The sequence below is a fragment of the Alexandromys fortis genome, unplaced genomic scaffold (assembly GCF_014885135.2).
Source record: "Alexandromys fortis isolate MF-2015 unplaced genomic scaffold, M_Fortis_MF-2015_v1.1 scaffold_18, whole genome shotgun sequence".
Taxonomy (NCBI): Eukaryota; Metazoa; Chordata; class Mammalia; order Rodentia; family Cricetidae; genus Alexandromys; species Alexandromys fortis.
In genome coordinates this window covers 2,622,603-2,641,413 of record NW_026067897.1, presented here as the reverse complement: position 1 = coordinate 2,641,413, position 18,811 = coordinate 2,622,603, and the positions used below count along the sequence as shown (strand labels likewise).

Genomic DNA, 18,811 nt, shown 5'->3' with positions numbered 1-18,811 from the left:
TCTTTATGACACTACAGTTGTGAACGTCTAATCCAGGATGTTGAGGAAGTAGACTTCTCCAGCTGTGGATGTCTATCGGTATTTGAGGAGAGGGCACAGAGTAAATAAAAAATTTAAAAATCTGTTATTTACCTCATTCTTGGTTGCCTAATTGAATCATTACGAATCTATTATGGCCTATTTTATACCCCTCATCTTCTGCTAGATGTTTTCTTCCTCACTCTTTTTCATTTTGTTCCTAAGCTTAAAAGCTGCTTTCTCCTGTTTATAATGTCTGGGGGTCCCTCCCTGTTTCAGCTCTGTAATGCCCATCCCTCAGGGTACTACATCCATCCCTCAGCTCCAATCAACTCGCAGTTTTACCTTGTTAACAGTGCACAGCTTCAGGTTGATTGCTCCAAATATGAGCACTATCAGCATTGAAAAAGTTCAAGGGATTCACAAGATAGTAGTTGTTCTCCCAGTATTCCAGAGAAAATAATGATACTCATTGATAAGTAAACCCATAAAGCTCTGTAAATACTTATGTTGTGCTTCAGAGTCCTGGGACTATTGGTTGGAAAATGGTGTAAACACATTATTCATTTATCTTTCTATCGTTTTTCTGTGAAAATATAATTTTCCAATTGTATCCTATTTTCATAAACTAAATACTTTACTTTGAACTACCTTAAAATTTATATTTCAAGTACAGCATTGATGCTAATTAATTATTTGCTGAACAGGGAAATAAATGACTTAACTGAACTGAGGTTTTGATATCACTTTTAACTAATTAGGAAAAGAAATAAGACCAGTGTGCGTGTGCTCTGTGTGTGTGTGTGTGTGTGTGTGTGTGTGTGTACATGCGTGTGTACAAATTCAATCACAATAATGATGTCTGAGACTTTTTCTGGGAAAATCTGAATAAATGTTTATTCATCCCAGACACAGAACCAATGACAATGTTCCAAGAACGTACAACTTGAAGAGTCAGTCGATGAATTGGGCTTGCTTAAAGGGTTGCAGTTTCCAACAAGGGCCTGGGCAACTCAAATGCAGGTGCATAATAAAAACTATTAACCCAGGACGGGTCACTACTCATGAAACATGAAGCTCTCCAATCCTGAAACTTCTGCAGAATGTACAGGCAGATCAACATGCTGGAGAGTCTCCTCCCTGAAGCTTAGCTGATTGGAATGACTTCCTATTACTTACCCACTGCTTCTATTACCTTAGGGAGGGGTCTTGTAATCTTATTTCAGCTTTTGCAGACTAGGTGGCTTGTTTACTTGCTGAGTCTTATGACACCGCCTCTTCTCTCTGGTTCAGCTCTATCGATGCTGGATGCTTCTTTAGTATCGTTGCTGCTCATATTCGTGATTACTTTACTCACATAATGTAGCTTAGGAGTATGCGGCAGGGAGAGGAAGCTCTCTCATCTGCATTCACACAACATGCTGTGGTTTATTCTGTGCACTCTACTTAGCATTCCATGTTGACATTTTCTGCTAATTATACATTTCTTCACAAATGTACTATAATATGGCATATTATCCCATGCTACAAAAGGACTACAATTATTTTGTAATTGGCCTCAGATAAATACGTGGTCACTGGAGTTTTTTTTTTTTTTTTTAAGAAACAAAACAGTCAAATATATAACTCTTATCTTGATTATCTGTAGTTTGGGAGCCTTTAGCAAATAATCAAAAACAATCATGAAAATATTTTAACTTTGTGGAATATTTTTCAATAAAAAAATCCACACAATGGATTAAAAAACAAATTTCTTTCCCTAGCCATTGTCTTCCATATCCCTTCTACCACTAGCCGACTGTTTTATATTGACTACCCATAATCCATCTTTAGCCTTCTACACTCTCTTCCAGTCCAAGTTCATCTAGTCACTAGTGAAACTCCGTGGTAATGGTTCCAACTTCTTTGGTCCAGACTGTTAGGACTCAAACCTAGGACAAGTGGTTAACTGAGGTGTCCACTAACTTATCAAAGTGAACTTTGACAACCTAGTTCTCCAAGCATCCCTCAGTGCCTATCTAGTACACCCAGCTCCCTACCCTGAAGTCTCCACCTCAGGGACTGGGCTGTCAATCCCCAGCTTCTCTTCTCCCTACATAACCCAGTCATTTCGGCCACCCTGGTCCTTTTTGGCTTCTTTGCCTTTTGGTTGCTGCTTTTGGCTCCTAACCCTTCTTGCCTCTCCTCACATGGCCTGGCTCAGTTTACCCATCATGTTCACTCTGGACTTTTCCAGATGTCTCTGCCTCTGCCTGGGCTCTCCCATACTTCTGCAATAAAAACTGCAACTCCCTAAGAGAGGTCATGCCCTCCTTTTATTTCCTTTTTTTAAATTCATGTATCACCTTGTTGCATCCTGGCCTTTATATGCCCACTGGGCAGTCCTGTCTTTAGACACCTTATTCACAGCAGATAAAACACGCTCAACTGCTGAGGAAACGGGTTCCCATAACCCCCAGTGTGACCAGTGAATCCTTCCTGACAGTTTTTCATAACGTTTGTATGCATCACATTTGGTATCTAGTTAATCATTAAGTCTTTACAAAGGATTCCTAAAACTTCCTAAATTTATCTTTTTTTTCTTCAAGTACTTTAACCTAGACGCCAATCATTTGTTTCCTGGGCTTCTAGATGCCCTCGTCAATGGTTTATCTACTTTGGGGGTTAACAATTTATAATTCAACTTCCTACGGCGATCTTTCTAAATTCCCAGTAATTTTATCACCAGCTTCCTGTCAGTCATGGAACAGCTCCTGATAGCTTACGTTGACATCTAAGTGGGACATCGTTTTGTCTTGATCATTCTCTGTAGTCTCATCCCCTATTCCTTTCCCATCTGTTTCCTCATCTCGTTTTCGGTAGACTTCCTTTCTCTTGTGTTCAGTCCTCCTGAAATTTTGGGAAATGTCACTCAAACGCTAAGTCTGCTTAATTTTCACATCTTCTAGGGAGAAGAGCTGGGCTCTTACTGCCCCATGACTCCGTCTGTGCAGTTCTGTTAGGGCTCCACACTGCTGCAAGATCACTTGTGCATTTCTCACCAGACCAGAAATACTGAGCTTCATGAGCTGCCTGGCATAGAGCATCTGCTCAACAAAGGCCTCAAGACAGTCACGTGCTTGTTCGCAGGGTCCATTTCAGCAGCTACTTTCTGTACCACATATATCTGTTCTTGCTCAAGAATAAGCTAAGTGTCATATATATATGACTATATATATATGACTATATATATATATTATATATATATATATCCATCTAAATGACTTCTAAATAAGGACTCATACCAGGTATCTTTCCCCCATTTGAGCATCTCCTAAACCACTGGTTTGTTGATGAATGAAAGATAATTGTTTATGGTACTGTGAATTTTGAAACTGATTTTATTTTACTCTCTGCTTCAACACTAAAGAAATTCCAATAGTAACACATGAGTACCTCTAGAAAGTTGTCAAAAACTCACATCAAGGATTTTGTATGTGAATTTCATCATTTCCTTTGTCTTTTATCAGATATTCTAATCAATTTATCTTTCCTATATGATGTGTTTTTAAAACATATATGAATATATTAATATTTACTTCTCAAAGACCTCAAAATGGCTCATGTTACAGTGTGCAAACTTTCTTATCTTAGTTCTTCTGGGGACATGTTTTTGAATAAATTAATAGTTTTTTCATTCCTTTGACTTATTCATAGTATATGCTTACTTTAAGTCTTGATCAGTTAATTAATTTCTGAATATTCTTATTTGCTGTCTTCTAAAAAGATTTGTACTATGCTTGGAATCACTAAATTTCTTGAGATAAATGTTGTATAACTTCTTTGTATGCAACACTAATAGCCTTCAGTTTCTGTGCGTCTACCATGGAAATTAAAAGTTCTGTATTCCACTGGACAACAAAAATCATTGTTGAGAATATCAATAAAATTTTAAACAGGACATTTTTCTTAAAATTATACTATTAATAATTGTATTGAATAGTCAATATGTAATAATTGTTGAGTCTTTATCTTTGCTTCCTATTGCTGTGATAAAACACCATGAATAAAAGCGACTTAGAAGGTAAAGATTTATTTCATCTTTTTTCTTTTCCTCTTTTTTTTTGTTTTGTTTTGTTTTTTTTTGAGACAGGATTTCTCTGTGTAACTGCCCTGGCTGTCCTGGAACTCACTCTGTAGACCAGATTGACCTTAAACTCATTGAGGTCCTCCTTCCCGACTCCCAAGAGCTGAGATTAATGGCATGTGCCATCACACCGTGTGAAATATTTCATCTTAATTTCTACTAAACAGTTCGTCACTGAGGGAACTCGGACAGGAATGTGGAGGCAGGAACTGAAGCAGAGACCCTAGGGATGCTGCATTCAGGTCTGCTCATGGTCAGCTACCTCGTTTATGCACCCTAAGTGTGGCACTGCCCACAGCAGCTGGTCACTCTCACATCACACATTAGTCAAGAAAATACCACCACTGCCTTGCCTACAGGGCAGTATAGTAGTGGTGTTTTCTCAGTTCAGATTTCTCTTCCCAGGGAACTCCAGTTGTGTCAAGTTGACAAAAAACAAAAAACAAAAAACAAAAAACAAAAAACAAAAAAAACCCAACAACAACAAAACAGAAAACTCATCAGGACACCATCCATGTATGACTTTTACAAATGCACAAATGCATCATATTTAAAAACTAAAAAAAATTAAACTAAACTCTATAAGTCTAGGTAGATATAAAATTAATTAGAAATATAACGTAAGGTGATATATAAGCCAATTTTAAATGATGAAAATACGTACTTTGCTTTGTCAGTTAGGTTATTTGAGCTAACCTTACAGCTGAGAACACCTAGGAAATCTCTGTAAACTATTGGTTTAAAAGGTACAAGCAGAGAACTATGAAGCAAAAGAAATCCCTAGACAAAGTTCCTGTCAACAAAAGTCCAAAGGAGCAAACTTAATTTTTTTCCTTCTAGGAACATTAGTTAATCAGCAATGGTTCAGCAGCTGAGGAAGTAAAATTGAGCTCCCAGCAACAACCTAAGTTTAAGATGATAAACACTGGTATACAGAGTCGTCCAAGGAGAGGTGTCTCCTACCCCAGGCTTTATACTGAAGCCCCCAATGGCTGGACTTGAAAAGCTGGTTTAACAGAAAATCCTAGGCTTTAGCAGGCCTGAGGATCCTTCTTAAATCCCCTCAACCCTTGATTGGATTAAGGTTAGCTAATGGTGCTTTTGCCTCAGCTATCTGGCAGACACAAATGTAAATTTTATTTTGGAAAAAGATAACTTTGTTTTAGACCTCAAATTGCTAAAGTAATTTTTCAAATGCAGCAACTGGCACTGAATTTAAAAGATTAGGCACACAAACAGACAAAACAATGCTATAAAACCCAGGAAGAAATAGCAGGCAATACAACATATATCCCCAACCTGCAGCCAGTGATATTTTAGACACAGGCTATTTAAGCATGAAAGATAATGGTGCTATATACAATCTTATAACATGTAGAAATACAATAATTTCACAAAATCCAGCATGTTTGGAAAATTCTCACAGTATAAGTCAGTGCTCTAATTCTCGTTTAAAACAGACACTGGGAGTTAAGGGAGCTTATAATAAAGGAACTTATAATAATAAAGCAGAATAAAAACCAAAACTAAATTCAAAGAAGGACAAAAATTGGAGTACAAAAATATGGTAGTCAGAAAAGAGCTAGGAAAACAACAGTGGGACCTCTAAATCAAGACAAACCCGAAATAAGAAACAAGATGAGTGTCTTGAAACCAACAATGATGACCACCATCTGAGAGGTAAATGAAACAGACTCTCCAGCAAACAAGTAGAGATTGTTGGAAAAGAATAAGAACAGTGACTAAATACATGGTTGTTGCATGGATACAGCTTAACTATAAAAACATAGATATTGCTGGGCGATGGTGGCACACGCCTTTAATCCCAGCACTCGGGAGGCAGAGGCAGGCGGATCTCTGTGAGTTTGAGACCAGCCTGGTCTACAGAGCTAGTTTCAGGACAGACTCCAAAGCCACAGAGAAACCCTGTCTCAAAAAACGAAAAAATAAAAAATAAAAAATAAAATAATGGGGCCGGGCTGTGGTGGTGCATGCCTTTAATCCCAGCACCTGGGAGGCAGAGGCAGGAGGATCTTTGTGAGTTTGAGGCCAGCCTGGTCTACAAGAGCTAGTTCCAGGACAGGCTCCAAAGCCACAGAGAAATCCTGTCTCGAAAAAAAACCAAAAAAAAAAAAAACCAACAAAAACATAGATATTAAATTCAAGAGTCTGGGGGAAATATGAAGTCTAAGAAAGACATAGTTATATTAATATGATAAAACAGATAAACAGTATACTAGAGCTATCTTTCTATATTGATAAAGATTATTTTCATCCAGAAAGCCTATAAAGTTTATGAAGACCCAAATGTAAAGTCTGAGTTTGCTTTTCTTTTAAGAGTTCTTCTAGGGCTGTATTACATGGTATCTACCCCTCCTTCTTCCTCCTCTACTTTGTCTATGCTTTCTGATACTGTAGAATCTTCTTGCACACTGTGCCTGTGAAGAAGTGTCTGATTGGTTTAATAAAAAGGTGAACAGCCAATAGCTGGGCAGGATTTCCAGGCGCAGAGGATGCTGGGAAGATGGGTAGATCACAAAGAGATACAGAAGAAACATGACATGTAGGAGATGAGGTAACAAGCCATGACCTCATGTAGCATATAAATTAATAGAAATGGGTTAATTTATGTTATAAGAGCTCATTAGAAATAAGTCTAAGGTGCAGGCCAAACTTTCATAACTAGTAAGAAATCCCTGTGTCATGATTTGGGAGCTGGTTGGCAGGACTGGGAAAGGACTCCGATAATGAGGAGCCTAACAAGCTTCACAACTGTTCTGGAGACAGCCCACGTGAGGTGAAGAAAGGAACTTGAGGCAGTACCATCTTTGAAGGCACTGGGTCAAAAAACATTCAGAGTCTGACCTCATGGTTTATTCTTCTTCCACATTCAAACACAGTAGAACTTTGGGAAAGGGTTTCCACGTGACAGTTGTCCGTACACAGCTTTAGGCAAAGCTACACAGGAACTCCCTAGCGATGTCCCTGTGACCTTTGCAGTAGGAGTAGAGTACGGTTGCCTGATAAACAGAGTTCGGGGCTAGGTACCAGAGAAAAGATGTGTAGTAAGCCTAAGGATAGATTCTATCGACAGGGGATACAAAGTACAGGGGATCTCTTTCTTAGGGATGAGGTCTATTTACTGAGAGACAAAACTCAGGATTCGGGCTTCCACAATGTTCTGGATGTTGGGGGATTCAGGTGGAGATTGGCTCCTAATAGAACAGCAAAGGATCACGTGGTTGTTTGACCACTTTCACTGGCATTTAGGCAACCAGGCGATCATGGCCCAGGTGGCAGTGCAAGTCACTCAGAGCAGCATGGCCCCATGGCAGTGAGGCCCTTGGACTCCAACGTGGCTCCAGGTGATGGGCGGCACCACAGACCTCTGCTTATCCTTTAGTGGTGATAGGGACCACAGATTTCCTCTCAGGCCCCCTAACTGCTTCATGACCTCGGATCAAGAGTTGGCTCAGGCCCAGACATCATCTTGGCCTTGGGAGGCAGGCGGGCCATTCACGGTGGCTTGTTCTTAGCATTCTCACTTCTTCAGACTCATCTCTCCCCAGCTCAGGAACTATTGCACGCCACCATCTTCCATCTCTTGACCCCGCATGTGCTCACCACAATGGATCCGGTTTCATAAGAGATAGCACGACTGCATTGCCCTGCTTCTTTGGTGATAACCCTGTGACATGGACATGTCACATGTGACACGCATGGAAGCTCAAAAAGTGCCTCTCTGTTAGCCAATGTCTGGAAGACGTGATGCAGTGAGAGAAGACAAGAGCCCCGACTGCGTGTCTCCCTGCTAGTCATTGCGTATCCACACACCGCAGGTATGGAAGTTTAGATGAAAAAAAATAAATAAAAAGTTTGGTATACAAATATGAAGAGCAAGTTCCAAGGAGGAAGAAGTCTAAGAATATGGATATAAATTTTCAGGGACTTTAACTCCAGCCCTCTGGGAAGCAGAGACAAACAGAGCTCTGAGTTGGTGGCCATAATGAGGTTTTTATAATGAAGTTTTCATAATGAGATCCAGAGCAGCCAGGGCTACATAGTGAGACCTTGTATCAACACACAAGCAAATAAACAAAAATCTGGGGCCTGGAGAGATGGATAAGCAGCCCAGAACACACAGTGCTTTTACAGGGAACCCAAAGTCCACACCACATAGCTCTCAACTGCCAAATTTCCTCCAGCAAAGAAATGAGTCCATTACTTTCAAATGTTGTTTCAGGAAACGGGCAGTAAACAACCAGATTCTTTGCCAAAACAGCAGGAATGGTCTAGAGCTCAGCTTCTGTTGAAGTCCTTGTTTTCCTCCGAAACCTCGTTTGATGGCCTTCTACAGTCTGTTTCTCCCTCCTACCCCCTCAACATTACTTTCCTCCAGGTCTCTACAAGGACAGCCTAAGTGTGGAGACCCAAAAAGGCCAAAGGTCAGAGAGTTGGTCTTGTTTCTATTTCCTGCAAGTTTATTGTGCTTCACCTCAGACAAAGGTCCCACCTAGGTGTCTAACAGAGAGTTCTGCTCTTTCAAGGTTATTGTCAACAGGTGGGGCTAATAGCCAGGTCTTGTGCTTCTGGAATAGAGAAGTAGTTTGTTCCTACCTCAAACAAGAGTCTAAGGATCCAGCTAAGTTCCAGTTCCCTTTACAGAAACAAGTTGGGGAATGTTTTGGTCTAGGGTGTGTGACTTGTTTTGTCCTAGCAACAGAATGCTTAACTATGAATGTAGACCATGACCTTCAGTTGGCCTGTTCATTTCCTTGTGTCACGTTAAAGCAGTCTTTTGTCTTACTCCTACCTTTTGGTGTCAGGGGTATTTTAGGCAGTTGAAAATTAAACAAGGGCAAATTTTCAGTGCTCACTGAAAAACTCCGTCCCGATGCTATCCTATGTTTCTCCGTTTTATTATTTTCATTCGCGTCTTCGCATTCTTTACTAAATTTCTAAACCCCAAGCCCTTCCCAATGGCGAGAGGTATTTTTGCAGAGGCTGGCTCCCAACAACTAAGCCCTGCAACATGCATTCAATCACTGATTTTTCTAGTTCAAGCTTTGCCTTCTACATTCCTGCAAAGCAACCAACATGGTCAAGTTCCTTACAGCAACAACCTACTTTGTAGTACCTTCTTCAGTATTACTTTTCTGTTGGTGGGATTAAGCACCATGACCAGGGAACAGTTTATGTAGGCTTACTGTGCCAGGAGGATGAGTGTGTCATGGCATGGCGGCAAGCACACAAAGCTAAGAGTTTACATCTTCAAAAGCAAGCTTGAAGTGGGAGAGGGAATAGGAGTGGGATGAGGTCATTTAAATCTCCAAGTCCTCTGGCGAGAGTGGACCACCCAAACCTCTCCAGACAGGTCCACCCACTGGGGAACAAGACCTACTGTCTACGTTTCTCATTACACACCTACAGCACCGCCCTGTTTTTCACTGCCCCATTGCTTTGTGACTCCCAATGCTCTTCCAGGATTTCTTTCTTTGAAGTGCACTCTGTTACCCTGCCTCCCCCATTCACTGAATCACACAGAGGCAACTCCTTATCCTTCATTCACCTACACAGAAAGGAGCTGGCTTCTGGTGGAGAAACTGCAAGAAAGCTGTATACAAAAATCTGTGGAGAATTATTTAGTCATGGATTCAGGCTAAATTCTACACTTAGGAATTTAAACTAAGAAAATAAATCCTTGAAGTTGGATGTCAATAGCCCCGTTATATAATAATAGGAGTAAATGAATAAACAACATTCAATAGAGATGGATTTTTACATTAACCACAGCATATGTAAACACTAGATATAATGTAGCAAGAATGTTATCACTTACTTGACTGATAGACACCATTTATTTTAGAGATAAGGAAAAGTTGTATTAGTAAAGTATCTTAGTGAGTCCATACCTAAATGCAAATGCAGTTTATAGATATATAGATAGCCTTTGTTTCTTTTTATTTAGATGGTATTTGCCTTTTTTTTTTACAGTGGATATGCAGTAGTAATATAAAAGATGATCCCAATTTAAAAAAGCAAATCAGCAACATACTTTGATTATGCCTGTGCTTCAGGGCCATGGAAGACATTTGCTTCTGTGCTCAGATTTATGAGAGTAAGGCAAACTTAACAGTGATATTTAAATTAATGTGAAAATAAAAATTTCTTTAAGTGCTTGGCATAATACAAAGCTCATTTACATTTTAATGTCGGGACTTGAGATAGCAATGAAATTTTATTTAATGGATATGTCTTTTCGCTATTCCTAAATTTTATGGTACTATAATAGGAACATATTAGCAACAGGCACATAATTAGAAGAGACTTTAAAGGAATATAAAATGGTTAAAATAGGAAAATAAAGAAAAGTTCGTAGCTCGAGAACAGCATCCATCAAACTGTGTCGAGGAACTACAATGGACTTTGTCTCAATGCCGTAAAGTTAGGATGCTGCAAATCCTTCCTCTTTTAATCTTTATGACTAACTGCCCGCGTGGTGGGTGGTTTTACCTACGTCATGACAAGGACGGAACGAAGATCAAAGACCTACTCTACCTGACTTCAGCTTTTGCCGTTTCCTCAAATTTCTGATTTTTTTTCATAGACTCAATGAAGAATAAGGGGATTTTTTCCCTTTCTGAACAAGAGTTAAAGCTTCCATATTAGTAACCAGAAACTTTTTAAATTAAATATGCACTGGTCGATAAATTGTATCATATCAGTATCCCTTATCTATTCGGGATCCACTTGTAATTTGAGTATAGTTTTATCTATAATAAAGGGAATCAATCCCAGGTCATATGTCAAATTTAGAATATCGTATCTCACCCAACCACGACTTTATTTTCACTGTACTCTAAGATTATACTAGCAAAGTTACAGCATCAAGAGTTAAGAGCACAGGAAAGACAGTAGAATTCAGGATTAATATCTATTCTTTTGGCAAAAGTAGCCTTAATATTAAGTAAAGCCTCAGGCCCAAAATATGACTTCAGCAAATTATCCTTTCCTCACTGAGGTACCACATTTCTTAGAAACAACATTTTTGTGTGTAACATGTGTTAATAAGTGATATTCTGTTTTATACTCATAAGCTTAGATTGAATACAAGATGTAACATTTTATATACATATAATTAAAGTACATCTTTGGTCATTGAAGGATTATAAAATCTAGCAGTAAGCAAACTAGGTTGTTTGTTGCTATGGGAATTCTGGGACTGAACTTCAGGATTTGTTCTAATTTTGTCTCAGAGCTGTCTTCAGATATGGGAAGGACAATCCCACTGTGTCTGCATCCCACGGCAAAGAATCAGGGGCCTCTTGTTTCTTCTTACTGGATCTGAGTGACACATGTATTATAGTGATAGAACTCTTAGTAACTGTGCTATGAAGGCACCACACCTAAGGATAAACAAATGTTCTACAGCCTACAGTTCTGCTTTACCAGGGCAGAAAGCTTCTCCCGTCTTCTGTAATGTCACTCTAGGTTTAATGCTAAGATTCTAAGATTAGCATTCTTTATGAAGAATTCAAGGAGAATACCCTGTTGTGATCACCATAAAACTCATATTCAATGCTACTAAGAAGTTATCATTCAAATGTCTGTGCCTTTAGGGGATAAAAAAATATTTAAACCCATTTAATGTTTACTTAAAAACCAAAACATAAAGAATGTTCTAAGAACAACAAAGAATATTTCTTTTTTCACCCAAAGAGAAAAAAAATAATCAAAATGTGACGAATGATTCCTTGCTGTGGCGCTTCTTTCATAGATGGACTCATAATCACTTTCCTGACCTGCTCAGACCAACGTCCCCCCATGAGCCCAACGCACAATGAGAATCCCATTCTCCAACGAAGTAGGGGGCTAATGAGAGCCTGGAGACACTGCTCCTCTCTGATGAGAGCCTGGAGACACTGCTCCTCTCTNAATGAGAGCCTGGAGACACTGCTCCTCTCTGATGAGAGCCTGGAGACACTGCTCCTCTCTTCCACACTTTCTATTCTCACAGCTCAGTGTTCCAAAAAATCCTCAAACGCCGTAAGTTTGCAGTTTCCCACAATCCAAGACGTCCGACTGGGATTTGGGTTTTATGGTGCAGCATTTGCCACTAAACTTCTCCTCTCAGTAACATGGTTGCTTAAGTTAGGCTGGTTGGGCTGGCCATTTAAAAGTTCTCTAAATGAGGTATGTATGAAGACCTTACCTTTAATGATACCAAAATTCTGAAATAGATGGACACATTTCAATTTTTTTCCCTACTAATCAAGAGTCATCAAAATACAATTCACAGGCTAAATCCATCCAGTCACTTGTCTGATTTGTCAAGGTTCCTTTGGACAGAGGCTTCATTATTCATTTCCTGTTGTTTACGACTGTTGTTAGCGGTGCAATGATGTAGTTGAATGGTTGTGAAAGATGTGGGATGATTTACAAAGCCTCAACTATTTCTATCCGGTTCTTTACCATTGTTGTTTGATGGATATCAAAGCCCCACTTGTTTCTAAACCCGGAGCTCTCATCACTTCTTCTACAAGAGGCTCAATTGTCCCTCACTAAGAAGGTGGTGTCTGTAACCTGCTAAGGTCATTCACACCCATCTCTGTATATCTATTTTTACAAAACGTCTTGTGAAATTCAAAGACATGGCAGCTGTCACCCAGAAGGCAAAACGTGCAGATGTTCATCTGTGTGAACTCAGTGGCCAAGAGCAAAGACCCAAATCGCCTGGAGGTGATGCTCAGAGTAGCCACCCACCGGTCACTAACATGCTTGCTTTGCTACCTCTTTTCTCAGTTTTAAGACTCCCACAAGCCTAGCCAATCCGCTGGCTGCTTTGTACCAGGCAGCCTTTGTTGGGTTGTTCCCAAATGGAAAGCATCTCCCAGAACATAGCGCTGCGGCAACAAAGCCTCGCTTCACATTTAGGTTCCAAATCAGTCAAGGAAAATTTCCAAGGGCTGCATCCAGAACCGAGCCTGAGTGCACTTCCTCCTTGGTATCTGTCACTTTGTAAGCAAGTTAAAATGAGACGACGCTCTTAAATCTCTGCGCAGAGAGCTCACGTGCGTCTCAGTCTTTCTCTAATAACAGACACCTGTCACTGGACTCGCCCTGATAAACGTGGAAGGGGGAGGTGTGCCCTCCCCTGGAGAAAGCCTCGCCGAAGGCACTCGTAGGAGAGAGGATTATAATCTTACAGGGAGCATGATGAAACTTTGGGATGGTAGCACAGCTTATGGCGTGAGCTTGTTTATATTCTTTCCGCTCCTCCCTATGTCTTCTTGTGGGGGCTCGGAACTTAAATTGGCCTCTGTCACCCTTCAGTCCCTGAATCTGATTTGAACACAGCCTGTACTAATAGATGTGGCCTGGGGCCTTGCACCTGTGAGGCCAGTGTTTCCCCACTGTGTCTACTTCTCTTTGGACTCGAAAACATCTGATCCGTATCTCTCCCGGGAGCCAAATGAATCCTGAAGCTACGCGAAGTTAGTGTTCCCTGCCCGCCCAGGTACTGCAAGTTCCTGTTCAGAAAATCACAACCCCAAGTAGAAGAACATCGTTGGTTTTGCTTTTGATCATTTTCAAAGATATGTTCTTATAAATTAGACAACTGTTCCAAGTTCTGATGAAAATTTAGAAAACCCTATTCTCATCTCTATACCCACTTTGTGGAGCTTTTTGTATTATTGATGGATTTTAAGCAAATAGTTTTCCTTAAAGCGTTCTGGGATTTAGAGACAGGTTTCTTGACAGTGATGAAAAATAAATATCACCATTGTGTATAATTTGGGCAGTATTTCTATCTGTACATTAATTCCATAGGCGCATGTAAAGCTTAGAACTATACTCAGTCCACACGTGCCGGCGTGGGTGGGAAACATGGCTGGGACATACATACAATGTATTGAACGTGGTGTTTAGTAGCTGAAGCCAGACATATTGAAAGGCCCGAAGGAAACAAGGAGGATGGATTATTAGAAATGGTAGGTGGCCTAACCTAACCAACCACTCGGCTGACTTCAGGCCTCACAGTAAGTTTCTTCTAACACCTGGCTTCAGCCACACGTCAGTCATCATAAGCCGTGGTCAGAACACCTGACAACATGAAGTTCCCAGAGAAACGGCGGACCTTATCCAATGTCTACTTATTACGATTTCCCGTAAAATTAACCGCTCCTTGAATAACTCTCTATTTGTATATCACCGGACAACTCCTGGAATTTAGAAAAGTGGCCCAAATCCAAATGGCTATTTTCTTCAATATTTTAGAAAGCATGTTTCTAGCATAAATTGAGAGAAGACCATATGATGAAAACAATTCTCGAGGATGAAATTAGGGAGCTTTGCTAGTTGCTGTTGTGTTAGATTAACATGTGTAGGACCTTATTCTCAAAGGAGCAAGAAGAAATTTCCTAGCAGAATGTTTTCCCAGGAAGACAGCGGCCTTCCCCTCTCGCACCCAGGAGATTCCGAGCACAAGGTCACTTAGCCCAGCCAGCCACCTGGTGATAACAAGAAAACAAGGACAAAGCTGACTTAGCAGGATGAGAGGGAGCAAAAGTCCTTGTAGCTGTGCCAAGGCAGCTTAAAAAAGCCTCTTTGTAGTTATGCCTTTAAAAGCTTACCCCACAGAGGAGATACAACTCCTCTCTCTACCTCGCTGTGATGGGGTTTTGGAGACAGGGATTCCAAACGTGTTTGTATTATGCTGATTAAACCTTGCTTATTACAGTCTGGGCCTCTCTGGTGGTCTCTTTCTGGGGGTTGTAATCTGGCATACGGTATTATCTGAATGGGTAGATTTTCAGCGGTAATATCTGAATGGCTTCAGAGTTGACTATTTGTTCTAAACAAAAGTGTGTTTTTGCTTTACCCTCAAAGCAGAGTAAACAATCCTCTGAAGCCAGACAAGATGCATCATTGGGAAAGACTGAGAAATAACTCCAATGTACAGGACATCGCAACCAGGAAACTGTGAGGGGGTTTTCGTAGCTGGTAGCTGACAGCTGACAACTTACTTCCTCATTCCCAGCGTCAAGTGAGTTTGGCCTCCACCTGAATGTGAAAGCGTGGTCTCTCTCTGGCATTGTTCATCTCTCAAATGGGTAAACCCGTGGGTGCTGGGAGGAGTGGAAACTTCCCGTGGCTTCTCCACTGCCCGGAAACCTACTAGATGTTCCCAAAAAATTTCCAAAACATAAGTCTGCCCTCTACGGCAGCATCTCTTTGAGTGATCTAAGGACGGCCTGCACCAGTCATTCTATTTTGTTCACGGACAAAGCCATGGCCCCTAGCCCGTATCTACTAAAAGCAGGATATTGGAGGGTGGATCCTGGGAATTTCTTAATAGGCAGGCTGAGTGGTTGTTATCCACACAAATATTTGAGCAGCACAACTGGGTAATTTAAGCAAATTACTCCCCAAGTGTGACAAGTTATAAATAGATTCATTTTTCTAGGAAAGCTTTGAACTCCTCTAGCCGCTCTGCAACATGATGCCCAAGTCTCAGAAAATTACAGAAAGTCCCTACAGTCTAGCAGAACTGAATGTCCTTCATTAAAGTAATTTGTGGTCTAATTTCGGTTCTCCAAAGACCAGAAAATAAAAGCCAGAATCAATCTTAACAGGCAAGTTAATTAGCTGCATTGTTATCTTTTCCAGCAGAGGGGAAAGTTGTGTATGAAGTTAAAAAGAGAGGAGTCACTGAGGATAAACAACCACCAAGGTTAATGCTGAAAAACGGGTACAGAAATCCTGCTGTCAGCTACAATATATATGAGACGAAATTCGAGCTTACTTTTAAGGTACTAGAAAAGAGAGAAAAAGTATAAGCGCCATTATAAGACAAACTCCCCAGTTTTTCTGTTCTCTGAGTGTTTCTCTCTAGGCTCTTTACTGTCAGCTGCTGGTGTACCGGAGTAATAAACACCTTTAATTAAATGAATACCCATGATGGGCCATCATATTGATGACAAAACTGCACCAGGTAAAACTCACTCCTTGCCTGATGGGAGGACAGGAAGCAGTTTCTGGTCGCAGTACTTTCAAGTCGAAATCAAACTGAGACCCAAGTTTGGGCTCTCAAAGGCCCTGGTCAGTGCTCAGATTCTGACAGGATTAGGCTAGCATGGCAGTTAGTCTCACATACATTAGGCTTCACCCTCTCCTTCCACAGGCAGAGTGAATGTGACCCTCTTATGTGGCCTACTCACACGGCTTCTACTTTGAGCTTCTGAGAAGATAGGCGTCTTCAGGTGGAGATCGGTGCGGAGAGGCCAAGGAAGGAGCCAAATGCCCAGACTCTTGCTCGGTCCCCAGTGCAGCATTTCCACTTCGATGAGAGCATCTCGGGACTCTTCCAGGGATATCGTTTACAGGATGAATCCTGCAGTGAGCTCTAGCTCAGAGTGGGAAGGAGCTGGAATGAGAAGGGAATCGTGAGTCTAGAATGTTGCTATTTCTAATTCCTATGCGTCTCTTCTTTTTACCAGCTTTCTGGAAACTCATTCTTCTGCTTTCTATACTCACGCACCTGCTCGCCGCTGGGGAAGCATCCAGCCAGATTGTCCTTCTCTAGGCTGTAACTGCAACTATTGTGTATCTGTGAGCAGTCCAGGAAACTCCACGTGGAGAACTCAGATTAACTCGGATCACCTGTTCAAGGTCACCTTCAGAGCCCGTGAGAGGCAGAGCTGCTTGCAAAGCCACTTCAGCTCAAGGCTCTAACTTTGTACACCTGTTGCCCGGATTCTTTTCCATGCCAAATTATTATCTGTTTGTAGATACTTTGGACTGTAAAATCCTGACATTCCATCAAACTGACATTTCTACAAGTGTTTTCTTCAGGAAGGAAAAACTTTCAATTTTATATTTGTACTCTGGAGTGCCTCCCCCCCCCCCTTTTTTTTTTGGTCTCCAAACTTAAGTTGAAAAGAAACAAGTCCAATACAAACACTGCCAACTCCGATCTTGGTCTACAGTAGCGACTCTCAACCTTCCTAATGCTGCGACCCTCACGTTGTGATGACCCCTAGCCATGATGATTTCATTGCTGCACCATAACTGTGGTTCTGCTTCTGTTACTGCAGGTATCTGACATATCGGATATGCAACCCAAAGGGGTCAAGACCAACAGGTGGAGACAGTGCTCTAGAAGATGACTATCTTCTGTCTCTGCCATCACTTTCATTCTGAAGCTGCTCCATGTCTGGGTTACAGTGATCCTCATCACCGTCTCCCAACCCTGACAAGCTTTCCTAGAACACAGATTCATGGACCCCACCCCTCGACAGCTGCTCTCCTCACCCAGGGCCAACCTCCCTGTACGTGTCAAAACAGTTCATTGTTTTTCTAAACTGCAATCTTGAGAATGTGTACGCAAGGGTAGAAATGGGAGCTGGGGACACCAAAGTGGTTGTTAAATTTATTTGGAGAGAAGACAAGCCAAACTGGACCTGTTTGATATTTTGTACAAAACAGGCGTGGGTCCAGGAACTCCCATAAACAAAATAATATGAAGTCAATAAAACACAGCTGATGTTGTATTTTAAAACCCTCTGTAAATAAGTCATACAAAGAGAGGTTGAATTATTTAACAAATGAAATTATTAAATTTGGGGCATGTTCTAGAATTCACTTATGGGACCCCTGTAATGGAGCCTTCATAAAAAACACAGTACAACCCACAGAGAGCTGTGAAGTTATGAACTCTGGCACAATTGTGCAGACCCTGAGTCAGAGTCTGAAGCAGGTCCCTTCTGCCTCGGGGACACAGACTCCGTCTTAACACTGATAGATTCCAAACCAATGATACAGAAAAATGAACTCACGTTGCTTAGTTTACCCACAAAAATAAGACTAGGAAGAAGACAACCAGAATGTGCTTGGTGAGAAAAGGCTTTAATATAGAACACAAAGGAATCATTTTCAGTTAAATGCTATTTTAAGAATGTGTGAGTGTCACGGGATAATTTTAAACTTCTTCATCCAGCACTTAATCGTTTAAGGGACAGCATCTGCCCTTTCCTAGAGGTGCACTGTCCCCTAGAGCAGCAGCCACAGCATCTCCTCATCGTTTCCAAACACGGGACCTATCCCTGCCTGCCATCGTGGTGTCCGTCTTTCCTCTCACTCTTACCGTGTTCATGTTTCAGTGCCCAGTCTTGGCTTCCTTCCCGTGCAGCGTCTTCCAGACTCTTTAGGACAGGACCTTTCTTCCCCTCCAACGTGTAGCATTGGTTTTCTAGAGAAATTATCTGGCAAATTGTTTTTACACTGTGTCCAGATTATCTACTTATTTGTTTTACCTTCCACTGTGTCTGTAAGAGCAAATGTTACATATTCTTCCCAACCTAACCCACTGTCATCACTTCATTCTTTGTTCGCAATGTTCTTATCAGATGTGCTTGTCACGAGGGCTGTAGAAAGACCAACCCTTGAAGAAGTCACACTATTCTGGGCAGAGCTAAGTTTGAATTCACGGACTCCATTCTCCTCTGCAAGAAACCTTTAATAATTATATTCTCTAAGATGAGGTGAAATGTGAAATTCATGTAAGTGGTATAAATTACAGTTTTGTCTCTCATAAAGAAGGAACTGTAGCTGCTTGTCACCACCGCCATCATTGTCATCATGAATTTACATAGTCCTTCAGATCAG

General features: G+C 41.0%; 1 protein-coding gene across 2 annotated transcripts in view; it reads right to left on the bottom strand.

Annotated features, from left to right (window-relative positions):
- The window catches only part of Necab1 (N-terminal EF-hand calcium binding protein 1), a 178,790-nt gene extending 160,305 nt beyond the window's left edge, over positions 1 to 18,485 (bottom strand). Inside the window, exons 1-2 of one of the 2 annotated variants that reach the window (XM_050165608.1) lie at positions 18,291 to 18,485; positions 16,366 to 16,571 (exon numbers count right to left, since the gene is read on the bottom strand). In XM_050165608.1, the coding sequence (XP_050021565.1) occupies positions 16,366 to 16,479 (114 nt within the window). In that variant the 5' untranslated portion in view covers positions 16,480 to 16,571; positions 18,291 to 18,485. Of the gene's footprint in view, positions 1 to 16,365; positions 16,572 to 16,685; positions 16,954 to 18,290 lie in introns of those variants that run through there. The other variant, XM_050165598.1, reaches the window with a different exon arrangement.
- Positions 18,486 to 18,811: the final 326 nt, after the last annotated feature.